This window comes from Coffea arabica, chromosome 2e (assembly GCF_036785885.1).
Source record: "Coffea arabica cultivar ET-39 chromosome 2e, Coffea Arabica ET-39 HiFi, whole genome shotgun sequence".
Taxonomy (NCBI): Eukaryota; Viridiplantae; Streptophyta; class Magnoliopsida; order Gentianales; family Rubiaceae; genus Coffea; species Coffea arabica.
This window is the reverse complement of record NC_092313.1, coordinates 67368289-67395046: the sequence shown is the minus strand read 5'-3', so window position 1 is coordinate 67395046 and position 26758 is coordinate 67368289. Positions and strand designations below refer to the sequence as shown.

The window sequence follows — 26758 nt, the reverse complement described above, 5'->3', positions numbered from 1 at the left end:
TATACACAGCATTAAACAATCATAACGTATATTTTTTCACCCAAAAAAAATATATAAAAAAAATTAATTTTCTCCAAAATATATATATTTTCTTTCTTCAAACTATAATTCTCTCTTCTCTTTTATATTTATTATGATATTCATTAATCAATAAATTAATTACTCAAAATATATATATTAACAAACATATTGATTTTGTAAAAAAAATCCTTCGCATATATAAACAAAAATATACATAATATACACAGCATTAAACAATCATAACGTATATTTTTTCACCCAAAAAAATATATATAAAAAAAATTAATTTTCTCCAAAATATATATATCAACAAAAACTTCATACACATCCAATAAATATAAATCAATTATTCAAATCTATCTTTAACTTCCATTCATTCGACTAACCATTTTCTAAAAATATCCAATAGCTTCTTTCTATTCCAAAAATCTTATTTCTATAATATATATTAACTACTAAACAATTAACTTAAATCTTTTCCACTTCAAAATTGAATAACACAATACACATACATTCAAAAAAAAGTTATAATTAATTCTATACCCTTTATATACGATTTATCTTCCACAATATATATATTAACAAAAATATTTATTCTCTAGAAACACAACTTTAATTCTATAATACAAACACAAAATTATTTTGACTACAAAAACATATAAATATATTTTTATATCCTATTTATCACCCATTTTACATATCTCCACTTTTTCCAAAATATATTTTACTGCAACCAATTATTTTTCAAAATATAACATAATTCCTCTCTATTTCAAAAATACTCCTTCAATAATATTCGTTAATAACCCAATTATCAACTTAAACTTCTTCCATTTTTAAATTAAATAGCATAACACAAATACAACCGCCATAAAATACTTATCAACAAAAAATTCATAACTATCTAATAAATACAAATAAATTGTACCACTTTCCATTACCTTCCATTTACTCTATTCCAAAAATATCACTTCAATAATATTTCAAAAACTAAAAAATTCAAAAATATACAACTAAAAACCAAAATTTTAAAAAAAAAACTTTTCTCTAAAATTATAACCTACATTATCATTAATAATATGGGATAAAGCAACAATGGCAAAAAAATATGCAATTGAATCCTTTGACAGAGTACTTAGAGATTTGCTGAATTCTGATCAAATATTTGGTGGAAAACTCATTGTTTTCGGTGGAAATTTTCAACAGACTTTACCAATCGTCCACAAAGATCAAAGAGAAGATTACATTTCTGCATCTCTCATCAACTCATATATTTGGCCACACCTCCAAAAGATTCGATTGACTGAAAATATGAGAGCAATTCTCGATCCATCATTCTCAGATTTTCTGCTCAATATTGGAAATGGCACACAAGCAACCATTGCAGATGACAAGATACAATTGCCTTCTTCTATAATTGTCTCTTTCATTAACGATGATCAACAATCCTTGCACATTTTGATAGACACTGTTTATCCATCTCTATCTAGCTTTTGCCCTCATAATTCAACTCTCATTAACAGAGCCATTCTCAGTACAACAAATGATATTGTGCGCGAAATCAATCAAATTTTGATTCAGAAGTTCCCTGGAGAAGAAATCAAATATATCAGCTTCGATGAGACAATAGATCCAACAAAACAAGCTGATCACGGTGACTTCTTAAATACTATCCACCCCCCAGGATTACCTCCGCATTTGTTGATTTTGAAACCAAATTGCCCAGTTATTCTCCTAAGAAATCTGAATCCAGCACAAGGACTATGCAATGGAACCCCCATGATATGCTTAAATTTTAACAAAAACATCATACATGCACAGATTTCGGTTGGAATTCATTCTGGTAAACAGGTTTTCATTCCTCGCATTCCATTGCACAGTTCTAATGATGAGTCATATCCAATACCTTTCAAGCGTACTCAGTTCCCAATTTCATTATGTTTTGCCATGACAATTAATAAATCACAGGGACAAACACTTGATTTTGTAGGATTATATTTGAAAGAACCAGTATTTTCACATGGCCAATTATATGTTGCATTATCAAGGGCCAGAACTGCTAATGATGTTAAAATTTTACTCAGACGCATTGCTTCTGATTCTTTGTCCAGTAATTGTACTCGAAATGTAGTGTATCAAGAAATTTTAGCAGCTGCAGCTGAAGATTAAGTACTGAACTTAAAAGTTTTCAATTAAAAGTGCTTATATTCAGCATCTTATATATTTGCATCATTCCATCCATATTAATATACTTTTGATGTTCTATATTGCAGGCATGGATGACAAATGCACTCCTGTGAATAGTTTGACAAATAAATCAAGTGAGTGGATAATTAAAGTCGTTCTGATTGAAAATCCTATATATATCTAATACATACTAACGAATAAAAATTCTATATGTATCTAATCAATATATATAAATCGATTATGCTATTTTGTATTAATGCAGATCAATGAAAATTATATGTGTTTAACCTATATCTAATATATATAAATTAATAATACTGCCTTGTATTAACATATAATAAGTGTTATTTATATCAAATAATTATAATTTAGAGACTATTTCTATATTTATAATTTTCTCTCCTTCTTTATATTTATCCGCTTATTTATTAACTCGCTTATTTATTAATTTTGTCGAAAGTGTGTATATTGACAAAAATATTAACTATTAAAAAAATACGCAAATCACTAAAAATCCTATGCACATCTAATACATAAAATAGCCTTCTTTTTATGTTTATTCGCTTATTTATTAATTTTCTCCAAAATATATACATTAGCAAAAATATTAAATATGAAAAAAATGCAAATTCCTAAAAATCCTACGTACATCTAATATATGCAAATGAATAAAAATTCTATGTGTATCCAATCAGTATATATAAATCAATTATACTGTTTCGTATTAATACAAATCAATGAAAATCGTATGTACTTAATATGTATCTAATGTATATAAATTTAATTAATTTTCTCCAAAATATATATATATTAGCAAAAATATTAAATATGAAAAAAATATGCAAATCGTTAAAAATCCTACGTGCATCTCTAAAATGTGTATATTAACAAACATATTAAATATCAAAAAAACATGTAGGTTGCTATATACACAAACATATTAATCAATATATATAAATCGATTATGATGTTTTGTATTAATGCAGATCAATGAAAATCATATATGTTTAGCATGCATCTAATATATATAAATTAATAATACTACTTTGTATTAACATATAATATGTGTTATTTATGTGAAATAATTATAATTTCGACACTATTTCTATGTTTATAATTTTCCATCCTTCTTTATATTTATCCACTTATTTATTAACTCACTTATTTATTAACTTTGTCAAAAGTGTGTGTATTGAGAAAAATATTAACTATCAAAAAATTACGCAGGTCACTAAAAATCCTATGTATATCTAATACATACTAACGAATAAAAATTCTATATGTATCTAATCAATAGATATAAATCGATTATCCTGTTTTATATTAATGCAGATCAATGAAAATTATATGTGTTTAACGTATATCTAATATAAATAAATTAATAATACTACCTTGTATTAACATATAATAAGTGTTATTTATATCAAATAATTATAATTTCGAGACTATTTCTATATTTATAATTTTCCCTCCTTCTTTATATTTATCCGCTTATTTATTAACACACTTATTTATTAATTTTGTCAAAAGTGTGTATATTGACAAAAATATTAACAGTTAAAAAATTACGCAAATCACTAAAAATGCTATGCACATCTAATACATAAAATAGCCTTCTTTTTATATCTATTCGCTTATTTATTAATTTTCTCCAAAATATATATATTAGAAAAAATATTAAATATGAGAAAATATGCAAATTCCTAAAATCCTACGTACATCTAATATATGCAGATGAATAAAAATTCTATGTGTATCCAATCAGTATATATAAATCAATTATACTGTTTCGTATTAATACAAATCAATGAAAATCATATGTATGTACTTAACATGTATCTAATATATATAAATTTAATTAATTTTCTCCAAAATGTATATATTAGCAAAAATATTAAATATGAAAAAAATATGCAAATCGCTAAAAATCCTACGTGCACCTAATATATGCAAATGAATACAAATTCTATGTGTATCCAGTCAATATATATAAATTGATTATGCTATTTCGTATTAATACAAATGAATGAAAATCATATGTACTTGACATGTATCTAATATATATAAACTTAAAATTAAATCAATCCAATATTTATTGATTCAAAAAACAATTATTCGATCAATAAATACAAATATATGATTCTAAATTTATAATTTCAAATTGTTAAAAATCCTTAATTTGTATATATTATATTTATGAATTTGTATTCTTCACTATATTTCTTTTCTTTTAGTTTTTCAATACTAAAAATCCTACGTGCACCTAATATATGCAAATGAATACAAATTCTATGTGTATCCAGTCAATATATATAAATTGATTATGCTATTTCGTATTAATACAAATGAATGAAAATCATATGTACTTGACATGTATCTAATATATATAAACTTAAAATTAAATCAATCCAATATTTATTGATTCAAAAAACAATTATTCGATCAATAAATACAAATATATGATTCTAAATTTATAATTTCAAATTGTTAAAAATCCTTAATTTGTATATATTATATATATGAATTTGTATTCTTCACTATATTTCTTTTCTTTTAGTTTTTCAATACTAAAAATCCTACGTGCACCTAATATATGCAAATGAATACAAATTCTATGTGTATCCAGTCAATATATATAAATTGATTATGCTATTTCGTATTAATACAAATGAATGAAAATCATATGTACTTGACATGTATCTAATATATATAAACTTAAAATTAAATCAATCCAATATTTATTGATTCAAAAAACAATTATTCGATCAATAAATACAAATATATGATTCTAAATTTATAATTTCAAATTGTTAAAAATCCTTAATTTGTATATATTATATTTATGAATTTGTATTCTTCACTATATTTCTTTTCTTTTAGTTTTACAATACTAAACTCTTCCACTATCTAACACACGATCTTGAATCTTTGGTGAGTTTCATACAAATTACATTCCAATCAATATAATTCATGCACTACATTGCTACTCTCATTTCATAATACAACTACGTTTTTTTCCTATTTTCTATCTCAGGTACTCATTGGTGATATACCCTAGCATATACAAACAGACAACATAGGAGTCATCAATTGCTATCATGCTAAAACTCGATGGATCTTTCAGCTAGAAGGAATAGAAATAACAGAAGGTTGGCCAATATTCGCACAAAAACACTTCTTACATGAAGGAAGTGTCATCCTGTTCACCCTACTCAATGAAAACAATTATCATCTGCAGCTCTTTAGCACAGACTTTATCCAACAATCATAATTAAACATGACCACTACAGCTTCTTGCACATAGCAATTATCTGTTCCCTAAATTTTCTTTATTCTACTTCCACTTATATTTAACAATATAAAAATAAACATATTGAAATTATTTCGAATTATTAATTTATCTCAACTCTTAAAAAATGATTTACATTCCATTAATTTAAATAATATTTACATCCTGTTACTCTTAAAAAATTAAATACAAATCACAACAATATTACTATATCTATTTATAAATATATTAATCCAATATATTGTTCCTCTATTTATTAGTCCAACCCTACTATCATATAAAACACTCTAAACATTAATTATTAAATAAATCTTACATCACCCTTAAATAATCAATAATGGGCACCCCGCGAAACTCGCGGGGCACAATGCCTAGTATATATATACGTGCGTGAAATCAATTTTAGTACCTCTTATAGGAAGCCTCTATGGCGGGGAAATTCCCCATGGAATAAAAAGCGGATGATAGGCTGACACTTTATGCAGTCTTGACTTGAAATTCCCAGAATTTGAGACTATCTGGTGGGCTCGGGAGTTTGGGTGAGAAGAGGTAAAAATCCGGAAGCAAAAGTGGCAGCAAACTATCGCGTACAAGAATGAACATGGCACTGTCATGCACAAGAAAAGTAGATGATATTTCCAAAAAATGAATAAAATAATCAACGATATGACGAGCTGAGGGACTTGCATGCAAAAAAAGTACGGTAGCGATCGATGTAGCCGCGAAATTGCACGGAAGGACCTATGAAGGGATGAGATAAAAATAATAGTAGATGACAATTAATATATGAAAAGAAATGAGCAGATGGGATGGATACAATTAAATGGCAGATTAATGGTGTAACTATAAATTGAACTATTAAAACAAAAACCAAAGGTATTGGTAAAGTACAGCAACTGCAACAATTGTACCCCAAAAAAATTTAGAGAAAATGGAGCAGCAGCAGCAGCAGCAGTGATAGGCGACGCAGCGGAGGAAGGACCGATGTGTTGAGTTGCTTTTGCATGAAACTTAAAACTCAAGGCTCCATTTGAATTAGTTATTTTTGGGGGTGTTTTTGAAAAACTTTGCTGTAGCAGAGTTTTTAGAGTATATTTTGATATATTTTTAAAAAATATTTTAGAATATTTAAGAGTACAAGAGTTTTTAGAACATATTTTGAGATATTTCTTAAAATTTTAAAAAAATTTAAACTAATTTTTAGATTACCTTTTAGAGTACTTTTTAAAAATTTTTATTGTATTTAAAAAATTAATTTTTGAAAAATACCCCAAAAATAGGGGATCCAAACAGAGCACAAGATTTGCCATATGAGAAAAATGCAGTTTTGGTACCCAAACTTTGATGCACGAGCAGTTTTAGTCCCCAAATTTTGGACGAAAACAAATTTGGTACCCGAATTTTCAAATTTTGAGCACATTAAATACCCTGAACGATTTTTTCCCAAATTGCTACCAGAAAAAGCCACGTGTCTGGCCACAACTGTATGAAAAAAGCGCAAAAAAATTTCAAGTGCTATTCTAATGCTAACTATTAAATTTAAGGACTAATAGCATAATAAAGTAAAAATCCAAGGACTAAAATAAAAGAAGAAGAAAACGATAGCGCACTGAAACACGTAGAGTCTTCACTTGCAGTGCACATCGTTTTCACTTCTACTTTAGAATTTGTTCCGTTTTGATTGTCAGAGGTGGTTCTACTGGAGTTGAACTTGCTGCAGAAATTGCTCCAAAATGGAACAGAAGTGAATTTGAACTTGGGCTAGGGAGATGTTCACTTGATCCGCTGTGGACAGGACAATACTTTTCCCCAGTGGACCTTCTTTGGGAGAAGAATTCATCATCCTCGTCGGAACCCATGTTGTTTGCAGCACCATTTCTGTAGTCTTGGTGGAAATGGTGGTGCTGCTGCTATTGACGTGGCAGCGGCGGCAACGGTTGGAGCTCCGGCGAGCCTAGCCGTTGATACTGAAGTGAAGCTAAAACTAAAGCTGAAGGGACAGTATTATGGTGATCTTCTGAGCTCTGAGGAACATTAGATGCCTCATTTTTTTACATCTCTGGAGCTTACTAGAGCTCCCAGGTAGAGAAATTCTGAGCTGTTAGTGGAAGGAGTGTGGTGGGGCAGCTGTGGCGGCAGAGGTGTTCCCGGAAGTGGGTTTTGTTGTGGTGGTGCTGTCGAAAGGAGTGGCGTTGGGTGAGAAAAGGTGAAGACTGTCTGTCTTGGAGAAAGCCCGTTGGTGTTGGTAGTAGTAGCGGAGGCGTCGGTGGTGGTGGTGGAGGATAAAGGCCGCAATGCTGGCTGAAGAGGTCGTTTTTGTCCTGCTGGAGTGAGTCACCCGAGCTGGAGAAGGTCTCTTATCCTGGGTGGTTATCTCAGACGAGGTCTCCTGCTAGAATTGTAAGAGGGACTAAAGTCCCCGGTGTAACTCCGAATCTTAAGTCAGTTCGGGCGTAAAAGAGTAATAAGTATAGAGAAGACTAGTATGCCTTTTACCAGAAGTTTGGCCCTCCTTTTCTCAGTAGAGGCGTTGAGTATTTATAGGAGCCAGATAGGAGAGAGGGACTGCTTGCACAGGTCCCCAGAGATCCGGCAGTGTCAGTGTATCAAGGTGAGTTAATGGACTCTGCGGAAAGGTGCGCCGGAACAGTTGTGTCAGGCGGCGCCTGTCAGAGCAGCTTTAACAGAAGTGTCAGAGGTGTCAGAGGCCAACTCCGGTAGCCAGGTTATTATACTTGACCTCGGCTTGCTGAGTGAAAGCCTTGGCCGAGGCAATAACTGGGCCGAAGTCAAGGCCCGATGGTGGGAGGCCGAAGCAGTCGGAACAGCTCTAGCCGAGCTGGAAATACCCTCCTCACTAAGCCCCCCAGCCTTGGGAAGGGCGAGGTCGTGGTCTCCCGAAATCATCACTTCCCGAGGCTGACACGCGTGTGGGACACGGAACAGGGCTAGGACACGTCACGACTGTGGAGATGTGACTGGAGAAAGGTGAAACGGGGGCTGGCAGCTTTAACGTCGGGTCAATACGATCGATTGTCAGGTGAGCAGCACCTTCATTAATGAGGAGAGAGAGAGCTTTTAGGGAATCCCAAAGATCGCGTCTCTTCGGTTCCCCCCCCTGTTGCCTATAAATAGGGGTTCCTTTTCACCGTTCCATTCTTTACCAAAATTTGAAATCACCTCAGAGCTCTGTCTATTTGCTTTTTCACTTCGGCAATCTTTCCAACCTACATCTTTCTTAGCAACTTCTTCACTTCGCATCTTCTAAGTAAGTCCACTTCTTTCTGTATTAATGGCTAGAACAGCTCGCACACACAAAGAGACGGTGAGGCCTGACTTCACCGAGGCAGAGAGGCCCGACCCTTCCAGTGAGCAAGTTTCGTTCGACACCGGAGAAAGGGGTGCCGAGGCATCTCACCGAGCCGAGGCGACTCATCAAGCCGAGGCATCCCACCGAGCCGAGGCATCTGGCCAGGCAGGAACCCCAGAAGAGCAGGCCGAGGAGATCGAAGTCGATCCCAAGGTCCTGTACGACGATGACCTCGGGAACGAGGTCCCTAGGGATGAGGGTGTGCAAGAACCTTCCACTCCGGCGGATGTAGAGTCACTAGATTATGGTCAGATGCCGACCTTTAGCAGTGCTGTGGGACAAGCCTCCGTCGCCGAATCGATCCGCAGGTACCCATGGAGAAAGGACTACAACATCTATTTGCCGCTGCCGCATCAGTCCGCCGCCCTGCCACCGAAGGGTAGGGTGGCCATCTATGTGGATCAACTGGAGGCCGGGCTCAGGGTGCCCACAACGAGGTTTCTTCGGGATTGCCTAAGGTATTGGGGGGTGAGAATCACTCAACTCATACCTAATGCCATCCGTGTCCTCGTCGGCTTCCAGCTACTCTGCCGCCATCAGAAAATAGAACCTACAGTCAACCTCTTTTGCCGCTGTTACTCACTCAAAAACAGCGGAAGTGAAAAGGGGTGGTTCTACTTCGGGAATAAAGTTCCGAAGCTGGTGGTCGACGCTCCGAGCTCAATAAAGGAGTGGAAGAAGAATTTCATTTTCGTCCCGGCCGAAGATTTCCCCAGAGGATTTTGGTGGAGACCTCCCTCCTCGGTAAAAGAAGTGTCTCCAGGCAAACTGGAAGAACGTAACTTCGTGAAGCTAACAGGGTCGGGCCTCAGGATCAACTGCTGGGATTTCCCCGAAGTGATCCTAGTAAAATGCGGGATCAGCCGAGCCTGGATCACCTCGGATCACCCCGTCCTCCTCTCTTCTAGGCTTCACATACCTTGTACTTTTCCATTTCCCTCTTTTAGTTTACCCTTCTTGAATTCTAACTAACTCTTCTTCGTGCTATGCAGTGACAAAGATTTCTGACCTGATCACGTCGGGGGACGCCGAGGTGGCGAAGAGAACCGCAAAAAAGCGCAAGGACGCTGGTGAGTCCTCTTCCAGGCCAGCTAAGAAGACTACTGCCGCGGCAGGCACTCGCGAACCTGCCGTGGTGATTATAGGAGAGGGGTCGCACACCTCGGGCACGCCGGGAAGATCCAAAGCGTCCATTCCAGTGGGAGTTCCATCCCATGGAGTGACCATAGCCTCTCAACCTCGGGGCCGGGGTCGAGGTGCGACCGTGGTCCAGGGTGACTCCATCTCGGGGAACTCGTTATTCAACCTCCACCACGTGCCCTCTCTAGCAGCCGGGGAGGACAAGAGGCACTCCGGGGCACAATTTTGCCCGGAGTGGGATGTCAACGTCAATGACCGCTGCAAGGACCCCAGAATTGCACACGAGCTCCTGGTGAATTCGGTCCTTCCACGGGACAATATTTACGCCAGGAAACTCAATCCAGCCGAGCTGATGCAGGGCGCCGTGGTTTTTTGGGCCTCCACCACGGCGTTCTTTGCAGAGATGCATCAGCGCTTCGGGGACTTTATAGAAACTTACGAGTCACCAGCCGAGCTCCAGAAGAAGATCGCCGATCTGGAAGGGAAACTAAAGGCCGCCGAGTTGGCACGTGACAAGGCCGAGGCGGCGAAGAAGCAGGCCGAGGTCTCGAACAACTCCCTCATAACTGCTCTTGATGAGGAGAGGGAGAAGAGAGCTCAGGAAGAGCAATCATCCAAAGTGGCCATAGACACAGCCGGGGCCACCGCCGTGGAAGCATTCCGGAAGTCGGAGTCTTTCATTCGCGACCTCGGTGAACTCACTCGGCCGAGATTCATGTTCGGGTATACGTCGGCCATTAATGATGCGGCACCCTTTCTTCTCCCTGAGCAGCTGGAGTCCTTCCAGAGTGCCTCGCACTACAATGAGGATGCCAAGGAATTATGCGACCGTGTGGGTGAGGGCATCCGGACTGGAAAGGACCTGGCTGAGGTCCGAGCTGAATTCAACAAGTGGCTCCAGGAGTTCGAGCTGGATGGTGATAGTGCCGAAGGGAACCAGGCCGGTGGAGGAGAGGAAGGACAGCAGGATGCCGAGGCAGGCGGCGAGACCATGGGGGGCCAGAACCCCGGAGGAGGAGATGCTTAGAAGCGTTTATTTTTGCAATAGATGGGCCGAGGTCGTAGATAACCTCGGCCATTAGCTCTTGTAATTGGGGGTCGAGGTCATGAATGACCTCGGCCTTATGCTTTTCGAACTTCAATAAAATCTTGCATATTTTTGCCTTTTTTCTTCAATTGAGTTCAGTTTTTCTTTTTGACTACTGCATTGTCCCCTTATTTTTTACTTAGGATAAAATGAGAATAAGTGAGAAATAACTTTAAAAAGTAAGATATAAAAATACGTACCCCTCAAGGGTAATACAACTTAAGGTTCTCAGCATGCCAGGTTCGGGGCACCCGCGAACCATCTCGGTAGGCTAGTTTACAATATCCGTTTTGGCTGGACTCAACAACACGATAGGGTCCTTCCCACTTTGGGTTGAGTTTTCCCTGAGGCTCAGCTCGGCTAACCGAGTTCTACCGGAGCACAAGGTCTCCCGGATTGAATCTTAAATTCTTGACCCGAGCATTGTAATAGCCAGTTAGGATATTTTTGTAGATCGAAACTTTGGCCGCGGCCATATCACGCTTCTCTTCGGCGAGGTCGAGTTCAACTCGCCGCTCCTCTTCATTGACTTCGGCAGCATACGCAGCCATTCGTGGACTGGGCGTGATGAACTCGGATGGAACGACAGCCTCGGACCTATAAGTTAGGGAAAATGGTGTTTCTTGAGTCGCCGACCTCGGCGTAGTCCGATAGGACCACAGCACGCTGGGGAGCTCTTCCATCCACGATGAACCAGCCCGGTGAAGCCTGGTCTTGAGGCCATGGAGGAGAGTTCGGTTGAAGTTTTCGGCTTGTCCATTCGCCTGGGGGTGCCCCACCGAGGTGAAGTGTTGCTTAATCCCCAAGTTCTCGCACCACGCCTTGAAAGGGTTATCAGCGAACTGCCTTCCATTATCCGAGATCACAACTCGAGGCAGTCCGAAGCGACAGACCACGTTTTTCCAGAAAAATTTTCGAACAGCCATTCCGGTGATGCTTTTCAGGGGTTCTGCTTCGACCCACGTAGTGAAATAGTCCACTGCCACCACCACGTAGGCATAGTTGCCTGGGGCTCTGGGGAATGGACCGATTATGTCCGTCCCCCACTGCTCGAACGGCCATGGTGAGGTGATGGGAATCATAAGATTAGTTGGTTGGTGGTGCTCAGGGGCATGGTGTTGACAAGAAGGACAACGAAGAACCTTGACCTGGGCATCCATCCTCATGGTGGGCCAAAAGTATCCGAGAAGCAAAGCTTTCTTTACGAGCATCCTGAAGCCGACGTGGGCACCACAGAGTCCCTCATGAATTTTCTCGAGGATTCTCTCGCCATCTTCCGGGGCGATACACCGTAGCCAGGGGCCGAGATAGGACCTTTTGTACAAGAGACCCGGAGGGTGTACCGAGCTGCTTTTCGTTGAAGCTTCCATGATTCAGCTCGGTCTTCTGGGAGCTCACCCCGACTGAGATATCGAGTCAGGGGCCCCATCCAGGTGTCCCCAGGGTAGACGGGGTACACGATCTCAGCTAAATATCCCGGCTCAGCCAGAACTTCTACGAGAACCGTCTTGTTCAGATCGGAGAAAGAGGTAGAAGCAAGCCGGGAGAGGGCGTCAGCCCTTCTGTTTTGTGACCGCGGTATTCTTTGGATTGCAAAAGACTCGAAGTGTGTCGCCAACTGGAGAACCTTGGAGAGGTACCGATGCATCACCTCATCCCTGGCCTCGTATTCACCTAGTATCTGGCGCACAACGAGTTGGGAGTCACTGTAGACCAAGATGTGCGCGGCCCCCAGCTTTTGAGCTAGTTGCAGGCCGGCAATAACAGCTTCGTATTCGGCTTCATTATTTGAGGCTGCGAAGTCAAACCTCAGGGCATACGAGCAAATTTCCCCTTGGGGATCTTCGAGGAGCAGGCCGGCTCCACTACCCTCGCTATTGGATGAGCCATCCACATGCAAGATCCATCGCTGAAGCTCAGCGGTGGACGAGGTGACAGCCTGGGTAGTAGTTGGGATGGTCTCGTTCACCTCCTCGAAAGTAAGCTCGGCCAGGAAGTCCGCGAGAGCCTGGGCTTTAATTGCCGTGCGGGGCTCGTAAGTTAGGTCGTACTCTCCCAGCTCGATGGCCCACTTGGTGAGGCGTCCAGAGGCCTCCGGTCGCGACAGGACCTGCCGAAGTGGTTGATCTGTCCGCAGACAGACGGGATGGGCCAAGAAATAGGGCTTAAGCCTACGAGCTGCATGAATTAAGGCCAGCACAAGTTTCTCCGCCTGAGTGTACCTGGTCTCCGGATCTCGGAGGACTCGACTGACATAATAAACAGGTGTTTGGACACCTTCTTCCCTTATCAGTACGGCACTCACAGCTTCAGCTGCAGCGGACAAGTACAAGAATAATTTGTCCCCTGGGCGAGGTGAGGTGAGCGTTGGGAGGTGGTTGAGGTAATCCTTCAACTGCTCAAACGCCTGTTGACACTCTTCCGTCCAGGAAAATTTGTCAGCTTTCTTGAGGACTTTGAAAAATGGCAGTGCCTTGTAGGCTGATTGTGATAAAAACCGGTTCAGGGCGGCCAACCGCCCCGTCAGCCTCTGGACGTCGCGGACGCACCGTGGTGGGGACATTTCTTGGATGGCCCTCACCTTGTCCGGATTTGCTTCAATACCCCGCCTAGAGACGAGATAGCCTAGGAACTTTCCCGAAGTGACCCCGAGAACACATTTCTTGGGGTTCAACATCATTCGTGTCTCCCGAAGGACTTCCAGTACTTCTTTCAGGTCGGCCAGGAATGTGGAGGTTGTCTGGCTCTTCAAGAGGACATCGTCTACGTAAGCCTCGACAGTCCGGCCGATTTGAGATTTAAAAGCTTGGTTAACCAAGCGTTGATACGTGGCCCCGGCATTCTTTAGTCCGAAAGGTATGGTGGTGTAACAATATGTGCCTTTGTCAGTATAGAAGGCGGTCTTTTCCTGATCCTCCAGACTCATCCCGATCTGGTGGTACCCTTTAAAGGCGTCAAAAAAGCAGAGGACTTCATATCCCATTGCCGAGTCCACCAAGGTGTCGACCTTAGGCAATGGGTAGCAATCTTTGGGGCAAGCCTTGTTGAGGTCGGTGAAGTCGACGCACATTCTCCAGGCCCCGGTGTCCTTCTTTACCATGACCGGGTTGGACAACCAGGTCGGATATTGGACCTCCCGGATGATCTTTGCAGGGAGGAGCTTATCTACCTCTTCGCCCACACCTCGGCTACGCTCAGGGCCGAGGTACCTTCTTTTTTGTTTGACCGGGCGGACTTGGGGATCGACATTCAGCTCATGTATCATGAGGTGATGCGGAACTCCTTGAATCTCCTCCGCGGCCCACGCGAAGACGTCCCGGTACTTTCTGAGGAGGTCTACCATGCCTCTTTTAACAGGATCGGGCAGTCGGGTACCAACGCGAACTGTCTGATCAGGCTTCGTGGGGTCCAGAGGGAGTTCTTCCACCTCATCCCCAGTCTCCAGCCTCGGGATCTTCTCAGCTCACTGAGGATCAATGCTATCTATCGAGAGGATATTTGACCTCTTCTCGGGCCTTGCCCCGGAGGTTGATGGGGAGGCTGCTTGTAGAGTGGCGAGATAACACTCTCGGGCCGCGCAGATATCGCTGCTGACCTCGGCTACCCCCGCAGGAGTAGGAAACTTGAAGCTTAAGTGGTAAGTGGAGTACACTGCATGCAAAGCATTAAGTGTAGGTCGGCCGAGTAGTAAGTTGTATGGGGAGTCAGCTTTGACTACTGCGAAGTTGACGGGAATGGTTCTGCTGCGGGGGTGACGCCCTATAGTCACTGTCAAAGTCACCATCCCTTCGGGGTGCACAATGTGTCCCCCGAACCCGACAAGAGGGGTTCTCACCGGGGTCATGCACTCCCTGGCCAGTTTAAGGCTCTCAAAGGTGCGGAGGTACATGACGTCAACTGAGCTCCCCGGGTCAATGTAGACCTTTTTCACGATTTAGTTATTGGTGAGGATCTCGATCACCAAGGCCTCATGACTGCTGGAGGCAGCCGGGACGGGATCACTAGGCCCGTAAGTGATCACCTCGGATAGGCGAGCACTTGTCTCGGCCTGATCCGGGTTGGTTTGCCTGTAGGTGCTCTTTCGGGAGTTCTGACTGTCTCCTCCCGTCGGACCTCCGGCAATTGTGTTGATGACCCCGGCTATGTTGGACCCATACCCTAGTCCGTGACCTGAGGATCCGTCTCGGGGAGGCATTTTTGTCTCCTTAGGATCCTCCGGGGGCCTACAACTGCTTCTTGACGTTCGCCTTTCGTGAAGCCGACAAGGATTTTGGTGGAGACCTCCCTCCTCGGTAAAAGAAGTGTCTCCAGGCAAACTGGAAGAACGTAACTTCGTGAAGCTAACAGGGTCGGGCCTCAGGATCAACTGCTGGGATTTCCCCGAAGTGATCCTAGTAAAATGCGGGATCAGCCGAGCCTGGATCACCTCGGATCACCCCGTCCTCCTCTCTTCTACGCTTCACATACCTTGTACTTTTCCATTTCCCTCTTTTAGTTTACCCTTCTTGAATTCTAACTAACTCTTCTTCGTGCTATGCAGTGACAAAGATTTCTGACCTGATCACGTCGGGGGACGCCGAGGTGGCGAAGAGACCCGCAAAAAAGCGCAAGGACGCTGGTGAGTCCTCTTCCAGGCCAGCTAAGAAGACTACTGCCGCGGCAGGCACTCGCGAACTTGCCGTGGTGATTATAGGAGAGGGGTCGCACACCTCGGGCACGCCGGGAAGATCCAAAGCGTCCATTCCAGTGGGAGTTCCATCCCATGGAGTGACCATAGCCTCTCAACCTCGGGGCCGGGGTCGAGGTGCGACCGTGGTCCAGGGTGACTCCATCTCGGGGAACTCGTTATTCAACCTCCACCACGTGCCCTCTCTAGCAGCCGGGGAGGACAAGAGGCACTCCGGGGCACAATTTTGCCCGGAGTGGGATGTCAACGTCAACTCGGTTGTCACGTCCCGGCGTTGGTCAGCCCGGTTGTCACGTCGAGGTTCATTACGAGGTTGGCCTCCACCTCGGCGGACGAATTGCTTCAGGTGTCCCTGTCTGATGAGGTTCTCAATCTCCCTTTTGAGGTCGTTGCAGTTCTCGGTTTCGTGGCCAGTGTCCCGGTGATACAGGCAGTAGAGGTTCGGATTCCTCTTATCCCTGCTGCTGAACATCTTGGGAGTAGCCTTCCCGAGGTTGTTCTGCTCCATCACAGACAGCACCCGGGACCGACTGGTGTTCAGGGGGGTCAGCTCGGATTCAGGGATGGGTGGCTTCCCCTTGGAGATCCTGTCGAAAACGCTACGGCGGTCTCGACTAGGACTTTGGAAGGCACTCCACGAGCCCATTTCACCTCGGCCAAAATCTTTCCCCTTCCTGGGGTCTATTTTCGGGCGAGCGGGTTGGACCTCCTTCTTCATGCGGTTGAGGTCTTCAGCCTGCATGCCCTTCTCGACCTTCAACCACAATTCGTGGAGTGAACGGGGATACTTCTTGTGTATCCCCGTGTTGAATACCCCGGCAACGAGCCCATGGGTGAAAGCGGCAATGGTGACCTGCTCATTAGGGTTAGGTATCTGCACGCTTTCTTCGTGGAACCTCTGGACATACGACCGGAGTGATTCCCCCGGGTTCTGCTGCATATTCAACAGATAAGCCGAGGTCCGGGTCGTCGGTCGGGAGGAGACAAAACGGTGGAGAAATTTCTCTAGTAATTCCTCCAGGGTTGAGATGCTCCTAGGTTCTAGACCCCAGAACCATTTTCGAGCTGTCCCCTGGAGAAATACTGGAAAAGCCCGGCATATGACGGGATCAGGGATGCAATATAGGCGGAAGGCCGAGATGAAGGCATGAATGTGGTCTTCCGGATCACCTCGGCCGTCATAAGACGGTATCGAGGGAAGCTTAAAGTTGGGAGGAAGTCTCTCCTCGTTGATGTCATCGGTGAAGAGTGGAGCCCTCTGGTAATCCACCCCGGCTTTTTCCATGGGCCGAGATTCCTCAGGTCGTCGGCCCAAAAGCCCTCTTGATAAAGACCTGGTCAGGGAGGCTACCTTAGAAGTAGCTTTGGAGAATGCTTTCTTCGAGGCACTTCGGCTCAAGCGCCTCCCATCGGATTCTTCTTCGGACGAAACTTCAGGGGATCCATCCGATTTCCTTTTAGAGGACTCGGCCTTTTGCTTGCCTTGTCTCTTAAGATACCTCCCTAACTTCTCGAAAATTTTAGGGTTCTCGGTCACAAACTCGGCCATACGGGTTATGGCTTCTTCGTTTGCGGGCTGGTTCCTTGGGGACTCCGGCCTTTCAGAAATATTTTCTTGTGGAGCTGCATTGCTCTGCTCAGCTCCAATGGTGAGAGCTTTCCTGCTCCTAGAACGCGTAGGCTTCATTCTCTGATGTCTTCGCGTTCCCACAGACGGCGCCAATTGAAGAGGTCGTTTTTGTCCTGCTGGAGTGAGTCACCCGAGCTGGAGAAGGCCTCTTATCCTGGGTGGTTATCTCAGACGAGGTCTCCTGCTAGAATTGTAAGAGGGACTAAAGTCCCCGGTGTAACTCCGAATCTTAAGTCAGTTCGGGCGTAAAAGAGTAATAAGTATAGAGAAGACTAGTATGCCTTTTACCAGAAGTTTGGCCCTCCTTTTCTCAGTAGAGGCGTTGAGTATTTATAGGAGCCAGATAGGAGAGAGGGACTGCTTGCACAGGTCCCCAGAGATCCGGCAGTGTCAGTGTATCAAGGTGAGTTAATGGACTCTGCGGAAAGGTGCGCCGGAACAGTTGTGTCAGGCGGCGCCTGTCAGAGCAGCTTTAACAGAAGTGTCAGAGGTGTCAGAGGCCAACTCCGGTAGCCAGGTTATTATACTTGACCTCGGCTTGCTGAGTGAAAGCCTTGGCCGAGGCAATAACTGGGCCGAAGTCAAGGCCCGATGGTGGGAGGCCGAAGCAGTCGGAACAGCTCTAGCCGAGCTGGAAATACCCTCCTCACTGGCGATGAAGACGGTGGAGACAAGGGATACCGAGACAATGACAGCTATCAGTTTGTGAGAAATGGGCCTGTTATTAGAGGAAGAGGAAGAATGGGGAAGGATGAGAGAGGAGATATTGGCAAGAAAAGTTGACAACGGAGGGAGGGCGGCGAAGAAGCTGGCGGAGGAGACCAAATAGAAGGGAAAAATGGGTTGTTTTCGGACTGAGAATTAGTGGGAGGTGAAAGTGAGGAGAAAGCGTACCTTGGTTGGAGCTGAGGTTGAGACTGTGGGGAGGGGAAAGGAGGTTGAGGTAGGGTGGTTGGTGGAGGAGCTGGTGGAAAAGAATGGCTAACAGGGAACAATGGCTGATGGAGGATACGGTGGCCATAGTGGTGGCTGGTGGTGGTGGTGGTGGTGGTGGAGAAGGAGGAGGAAGCTGTGGTGAAGAAAGAAGTAAAGAAACAGCAGTAAATGCAAAAGAAAATATTACTAATACTGGTAAAAGTCTTCATCTTTAGCTAGAGAAAGTCTTTAATGAACGAGCTCTGCTTTCTCCTCTTCAGTATCTGTTCCATTAACAAAAAAGTAGTAGTGAAAACGATGTGCACTGCACGTGAAGAATCTACATGTTCTAGTTCACCATCGTTTTCTTCTTCTTTTATTTTAGTCCTTGGATTTTTACTTTATTATGCTATTAGTCCTTAAATTTAATAGTTAGTATTAGAATGGCACTTGAAATTTTTTTGGGCATTGTTCATACAATTGTGACCGGACACGTGGCTTTTTCCGGTAGCAATTTGGGAAAAAATCGTTCAGGGTATTTAATGTGCTCAAAATTTAAAAATTTGGGGACTAAAACTGGGAGTGCGTCAAAGTTTGGGTACCAAAACTGCATTTTTCTCTTTGCCATATTGCCACATGTTCGGAGTGATAATAATAAGTTATGTTGCCTAAAGACAAAAACTGCAGAGGGTGTTAACTGTTAAGAGAATAGAACAGGTAACAAGATGCCCGGTATTCAAGGTGTCACCTGTTCTATTCTCTTAAAGCCCTCAACGATTTTAGCCACTAGGCAACATAAATTATCCACAATGTCACCTATTCTATTCTCTTAAAAGTCCTTTGCAATTTTAGTGCTATTCAATTCACGATGTCACCTAGATGCTAGCCACGAATTCTGGGTCATCTCAGTGACACGATGGTTGAGGCTACTACTTTCGACCTCTATAAACAACTTCTCTTTTGCCTTGCATGTCCATCTCTTGAGGATACAATTGTCTGGAACTCTATCACGATATTCGAATAGCATCACTCTGAATATCCAATCTAATATATATACTAGAGGTACTTGAGCTGTGCAAAGCACAGCTTGGGCTCCCTCGAAATTTAGTCCAACACATAACATCAAATTATTTTGGCGCATGATGAATGAATAGAAATATAGGAGAAAAATTGAGTATCAAAACAATTAAAATTGACAAATGTATTTGAAGTCTCATTTTTATTAATCACACTTCCACTATTATTTTTATCATATAGTTTTTATTTATTGTAGGAATACAATTAACGAAATATGGAGTATAAATAAAATTTCCCTCAAAATTTGTTGTGAAGAGAAATTCTATCTGTGAAATCAACCCCCCTATTTATTGTGATTTGAATAAAGATTTTTAAACCACTATTATGATGACACCCAAAAAGGAGGGAGAATTAATACACTACAAGCGCATTGCTGTATTAATAGCAGTATAGTTTTAGTTGTAACTAAACCAAAAGCAGTCATAATACTTCCAGTACTTTAATAATGAGAAAAAGTTTAGAAAGCCACTAAGACATAGCACAATCTTCAACATCAATATAGCTTATTACAAACTTTCACATTTTCATTCTTTTGATAGAAGAAGTTAGTTCATCTATTTAAATCCCGCCTAAAGGTGACAACATTATTCTACAACTCCATAATATAAATAGCAAGGTTAGATAAAAATATGAATTACTACGTTTCCAGATCTACATAAACAAATTAGAACTAAATCATTTTTTTTATTGCAAAAACATCTTCCTAAATCAAAATTGAATTTTCTAACAATTTTTTGTCAAGTCACACTCTAGGCTGAAAGTTTTGACTATGACTTCCACCACCAACTACAATCCTTGTATGCCAACCCAACTGATACTACAACACTTGGATAATTAAAAAACAAACAAAAATTAACATTAGTTTAAATATATATACAAAATCTTATTGGATCCTTCAATTAAATTAAATAGACCATAAAGTAATTCCAAAGGGGGGAGGGGGAGAAAGAAATAGAGCAAAACAAAGGTAGATGAAATTCTTGTTAGATTTATCTTGGTGGAAGCACACATGATATATCTTTTCTCCTAAAAAAATACACAAAATTATAGATAATTACAAAATGTAACAAAAAAAAGAAAAGGAAAAAATGTGAAGTAAGAAATCAAATCTTGGGAGGAGAAAAGAAAAGAATGAATTTTTGTTTTATTCTTCATAGAAAATGATCATTGGTATAAAATGAATTCTAAGATCTTTTTACATATTTTAATACTTCACCTTTTATCCATGAAGAAATATCAAATAACAATGTCATCCTATAAATTTAACAAACAAATGCCAGCTAGCTATAACATTATGATCGAAGAATAGAGCAAACATGAGAGATTAGAGATACATAAAAAAAGAAAGAAAAGAAAATGTAAAATGGGATAAAAAAATAATAAAAACTTCTCTTTGTTAAGTACCTAATCATCTCGACGAAAAAAAAAGACAACAATCTTAGTTAGATTAGTTTTAAAAAAATAAAAAATAAAAAAAGTGAGGGATGATAACAGCTGTGGCGAGAAGAAGAAGAAGAGATGGAGTTGATTTTCTCAAGGAGAAAAAATATTTTAATCATTTTGGCCCAATTGAATCAAAAAAGTGAAGGAAAATTTTAGCTAAAATAATCAAGATTCCACTTGTCAAAAATATACGTAATACATGTGTCAAAAAGATAGGCTACTACAGTAACTTAGCTTTCTTTTTATATACAAGGTAGATATATATATATATATATATAACTACAATATAAGTTCCAGTTGCTTCTAACTCTAGCTTCTTCCCAGCCTGCCACGTGGCAGCTCTAGAGCTGAAATTTAGCTTATTTCTCCTCGGTTGACCTTGCTTCTTTCATTGTAGGAAGTTTATTCAACTGCAATATGTTGTATTAAACAAGTAAACCAGCTCCAACAAGTAAACCAGCAATATGTTGTATTAAAAAAATGAATAGTTATTTTTTTCAGCTCAAATTTACAAAATTCATCCAGAACTATTTCATGCTAATATATTTTTGCAGGTAATAGATTTAACAATATTTATTTTGAGTGTTGATTTGTGGGCTGGTTTGTGCATGTAAACATTAAATCAACCTCTACATTTTGAAGATATAATTCAATTATACAATTTATATATAACATTATTAACATTTACATTAACATTTCAACTTATGCTCCACAGATTAACTTAAGATTTAATTATTTCTATTCAAGTTTTCAACATTATCATTTAAAATTAAATTTGTCAAATTAAGTCATCATTTAAAGTTAATATAAAGCAAAAGATTATTTAAAATTTATGCTATCCTATTATACAATTCATATACAAAATTATTATATTTACATTAACCTTTCAACTTATATTTGATAGATTAACTTTAGATTTAATTATTTCTATTCAATTTTTCAACATTATCGTTTAAAATTAAATTTATCAAATTAAGTTATCATTCAGACAAGTTATCATTTGTTTTATTGTCATCTAAAGTTATACAATTGAACTAACATTGCCCCTTAATATATTATATATTTTTATTATCAATCTACTTTAATTCATTTATACGTTTGGTTCTTAAAGTTATATCAATTCCAGTTAAAAGTTGAATACTTCCAGTTAAGAGTTGAATACACTTCCAACTTATTTCTATTCAAGAAGCTCTCAAAGTGATCGGTTCCAGTTAGGAGTATTCCACAGAAAGCAACTCGGAGATTGTTTGGTCGTCCAGTTTTTACTCTGGTTTGTTTGTAACACAAGTCAAAAAAAAAAAAAAGCATTCTTCAACCACTTTGCATTCTTCACTTAATCAGATTAGACAAGTGCTTTCTTTGTAAGAGTTAGGTTGTACTTCGGATACCTTTATGGTGGGAACCTGCCTATGGTAGGAATGGTGGCAGGGAGCGACACGTGTTGGGGGCAAAACGGTCCAAACGGAGACGTTAAAGTGATGGTGAGCGCGTGGAGAGGAAATGAAGCAGACAGCGTGCGGAATGAAGCAAACAAAGCACACAGAGTTTCGTACTATCGTCCTGGGTTGGGACAGGATGTCTTATTGCAGGTTAGAAGGAGAGGCATTTATTGTATTTGCAAATGTACCCATTACCGCAGCAAAAATGCTGCAAATGCCTTGGACAAAAAATGTGCGTAAAGAAGGTTCAGAAATTTGAAGAAAGAAAGAATGATTAGCGCACAGCAGTTATGAAAAAAAACTTATGCGAAGCAGTTTTTTTTTGTTATTTGAAATAACAGAAAAGTGTTGTATTCATGATTAAAATTGAGTACGTTACTTAGTGTGGAGTTTTAATATACTTGGATAAATACTCGATCGTATGTGAATAAATTAGTTTTTTTACACAAAAAATTTATGCATATATAAATTTTCTGTGTAAAAGTTTTATAGGAAAGTAACCGAAGAATTTTGTCCTCGCCGCAGAAAAAATGGACAAGTCAAAAAACTTGGTCTGAAAGGGAAAGATACAGGTTAATAGCATTATTGTTTAAAGTTCTGAACAAAGAGATATATTTATGCTGGTTAAATGGCGGTACTTTGACATTTAGTAAAGGAAAATCATAGAAAGCAGTCCATGTACGGAAAAAAGGTGTCGGTAATAAAAATACCAGCTCTCAACGGCTTTGTTATCAGACCTCCAAAGAATCAGCAAAGTCCCAATAGTTGAGATACTAATTTTTTGCAATTTATGCGGAATTAAATTGTTTGTTGCAATGTAAACATATTAATGAAAATTAGTGATTGGAAAGCACTTAAGTCAAAAGGATTTGTGTAAAAGGGAAAGGAAATGCCGAAATGTACAGGGCTTGTATTTTACGATCGAAGGACTAGAGTGCTCTTTTTGAAAAGTACCCAGAAAAGTATGTAAGCCAAGCGGAACCGAATGTTTGTTAATTAAAATACCAAACCTTTGATTGTGTTTGAAATGTTATCCATTGGCATGGTAAAGTACCAAGTTTGCATGAAACACCTCATCTCTAAAACCGCTTTTGGACGTTTAAAAAATGTAAATGGTGGATTAAGCAAAATTAACCGGTTTTACAATAAAACACTTGCTCTTTATGGCTTTCCCGCATTATAGGAACAAAGTACCCAATTTTTGCATTAAAAAAAGTAGGTTTTGGATAAATCAAAAAAAAAAACCCGTTTGCAATAACACAGCAGCTATTGACGGCTTTCTTCCGTAATACGAACAAAGTACCCGTATTTGCATAAACCGCTTTATTTAGGAAATTAAATGAAATAATTCCATTTTGTCGTAAAACACCATCTCTTTATGGCTTTGCACTAGTATAAGAACAGAGTACGCTTTGTTTGCATAACGGCTGGTTATTTATCCGGAAAAAAAAACCAGCCTATTTTTCAATAAAACAGTAGCTGTTGATGGCTTTCGTCCGTTAATGGAACACAGGGTCCGTGTTTCGACATACCATATTGTTTTTGGGATAAAAATATAATAAATCCATTTTGTCGTAAAACACTAGCTTTTTATGGCTTATCCAGCATTATAAGAATAGAGTAGCCTTTTAATTTTTTTTTCATAACACAATTTATTTATCGGATAAAAATAAAATTAACACCGGTGTTCAGTCGAACACTAGCTTTTTACGACTTTGCTCCATTATAAGAACAGAGAACCCCGTTTTCCATTTGAAAATGTATGTGACGGAGAAAGTAAAATAAACCGATTTCGAATAAAACAGTAACTGTTTATAGCTTATAAGAACTGAGTACCCGTTGTAGGGGTGGAAAATTTTGTTTACGGGAACAAAATTTTAATCAGGTTTGCAATAAAACACCCTGTATTTACGGCATTCGTGCAATAAATTTTGTGAATTGTAGTAAGTATATTTAAATTTCTAAATTTGAATTATGTATTTTAATATGTAAATTTGAATTATATTTTAATATATTTCAATTTGTACATTTCAATGATGTATTTGAATAGGTATATTTCAATTATGTATATTATATATATTATATCAATGTGAATATATTTAGTTCAATTATGTATAATATTATATATATTCTATGAATTGAAATAAATAATATATATTTATATAAATACATTTATTTATATATAAATTAATAAATATATTTACTAAATTTTGTTTCATAATATATATTAATATGTATATTATGCATAAATTAAATTCAATATTAATGTGTATTATATATTTTATACATTTGTAATATTATATATTTATACATACACATTACAAATTTTTTATTTTATTTGTAGTATATTTTTATATATTTATAATATATTTGCATAAATATTAGATAATATAATATATAATATATTACACATTTATATAAATGTACATTTATACATAATATATAAATATTTATGTATATTTATAATAGACATTTATATTATGTATAATATCTAATATAATACATTTATACATTTACATTAATATACAAAATATTAATTTTACCTTTATACATAATATTAATGCATGTATACATTTATATTAATTATATTAATACATTTGTACATAATACACTGGGTATTTCAAAGAAATACCCATTTATTGGAAAATGGGTATAGTTTTATTTTATGTCATCAATAAATTTGTTTATGGAAAAAATGGGTGTTAAGGTGCTGGTATTTCGTGGGATAACGATGCTTTAGCATATCAATGGATATCAGTTAAAACACATTCACATATTGGGTATTTTAAATAATCAAAATTGGTTCCATTTTAATTACATGTTTTTTACGGTGTTTTTCACAAACATCACTGCAGTATTTTGAACGTCAAATACAGGTACATTACATATCTGATATTCTTTCCCCTAACACACCAATCAAATTGACTTTTGTGCTTTGTCTTACAAAATGGGTTTTTTTTATTTCATCCATTAAATAACTTTTTTTATGTAAAAAAAAAGTACTCTGTTCTTCTAATAGATAAAAGCCGTAAAAAGCTGCTGTTTTATAGGAAAATGGGTACTCTGTTCTTGTAATACATAAAAGCCATAAACAGCTGGTGTTTTATTGGATGACGGATTCTTTTATTCCGATACATTATTTTGTTTGTGGCAAAAGAGCTGTTCAAGAACTGCTATTTCACCAAAAATATTATTTTACGAAACCATTGCATAACAGTTCAAATACTTTCCCAAATTTGGTATTTTAAATAATGAATACTGTGATTTGAAATACCAAGTCTGTGAATGTGTTTCAACTGTTATTCATTGATATCGTAAAGTATCATTTTTTCATCAAATTTCATCTCTTTGAAACCCATTATTCCGAATACAACTTCTTTAACCCGATTAAATTTTAATGTACTTGTTTTCGAATACAACCCCACCTCTTTATGGCTTTATCTATTACAACAACATACTATCCATTTTCCCATAAACAAATTTATTTATTGGATAAAATAGAAATAAAACCGTTTTCCAATAATACACTGGGTATTTCAAAGAAATACCCATTTATTGGAAAATGGGTATAGTTTTATTTTATGTCATCAATAAATTTGTTTATGGAAAAAATGGGTGTTAAGGTGCTGGTATTTCGTGGGATAACGATGCTTTAGCATATCAATGGATATCAGTTAAAACACATTCACATATTGGGTATTTTAAATAATCAAAATTGGTTCCATTTTAATTACATGTTTTTTACGGTGTTTTTCACAAACATCACTGCAGTATTTTGAACGTCAAATACAGGTACATTACATATCTGATATTCTTTCCCCTAACACACCAATCAAATTGACTTTTGTGCTTTGTCTTACAAAATGGGTTTTTTTTATTTCATCCATTAAATAACTTTTTTTATGTAAAAAAAAAGTACTCTGTTCTTCTAATAGATAAAAGCCGTAAAAAGCTGCTGTTTTTTACGGGAAAATGGGTACTCTGTTCTTGTAATACATAAAAGCCATAAACAGCTGGTGTTTTATTGGATGACGGATTCTTTTATTCCGATACATTATTTTGTTTGTGGCAAAAGAGCTGTTCAAGAACTGCTATTTCACCAAAAATATTATTTTACGAAACCATTGCATAACAGTTCAAATACTTTCCCAAATTTGGTATTTTAAATAATGAATACTGTGATTTGAAATACCAAGTCTGTGAATGTGTTTCAACTGTTATTCATTGATATCGTAAAGTATCATTTTTTCATCAAATTTCATCTCTTTAAAACCCATTATTCCGAATACAACTTCTTTAACCCGATTAAATTTTAATGTACTTGTTTTCGAATACAACCCCACCTCTTTATGGCTTTATCTATTACAACAACATACTATCCATTTTCCCATAAACAAATTTATTTATTGGATAAAATAGAAATAAAACCGTTTTCCAATAATACACTGGGTATTTCAAAAAAATACCCATTTA

General features: G+C 38.7%; 2 protein-coding genes across 2 annotated transcripts; one reads left to right on the top strand and one right to left on the bottom strand.

The window, feature by feature from the left end:
• Positions 1-1116: 1116 nt before the first annotated feature.
• Positions 1117-7535, top strand: LOC113729347 (uncharacterized). The gene is made up of 4 exons (XM_027253653.1): positions 1117-2131; positions 2295-2342; positions 7186-7241; positions 7293-7535. Exons 1-4 carry the CDS (start codon positions 1117-1119, stop codon positions 7533-7535), a joined length of 1362 nt encoding a protein of 453 aa, XP_027109454.1.
• Positions 7536-14557: 7022 nt separating this feature from the next.
• On the bottom strand, positions 14558-14983 carry LOC140036427 (uncharacterized). The gene has a single exon (XM_072077830.1). The coding sequence runs from the start codon at positions 14981-14983 to the stop codon at positions 14558-14560; it is 426 nt and encodes a 141-aa protein (XP_071933931.1).
• Between the last annotated feature and the right edge of the window lie 11775 nt (positions 14984-26758).

Excerpts from the sequence above, each read along its gene's own strand:
- LOC113729347 (XM_027253653.1), top strand. The coding sequence starts at position 1,117 with ATGGCAAAAAAATATGCAATTGAATCCTTTGACAGAGTACTTAGAGAT. Across the intron at positions 2,343-7,185 it reads TAGTTTGACAAATAAATCAA|AGGTGGTTCTACTGGAGTTG; the intron begins GTGAGTGGATAA and ends TTTGATTGTCAG. Across the intron at positions 7,242-7,292 it reads TGCTCCAAAATGGAACAGAA|GACAATACTTTTCCCCAGTG; the intron begins GTGAATTTGAAC and ends CGCTGTGGACAG.
- LOC140036427 (XM_072077830.1), bottom strand. The coding sequence starts at position 14,983 with ATGTACCTCCGCACCTTTGAGAGCCTTAAACTGGCCAGGGAGTGCATG.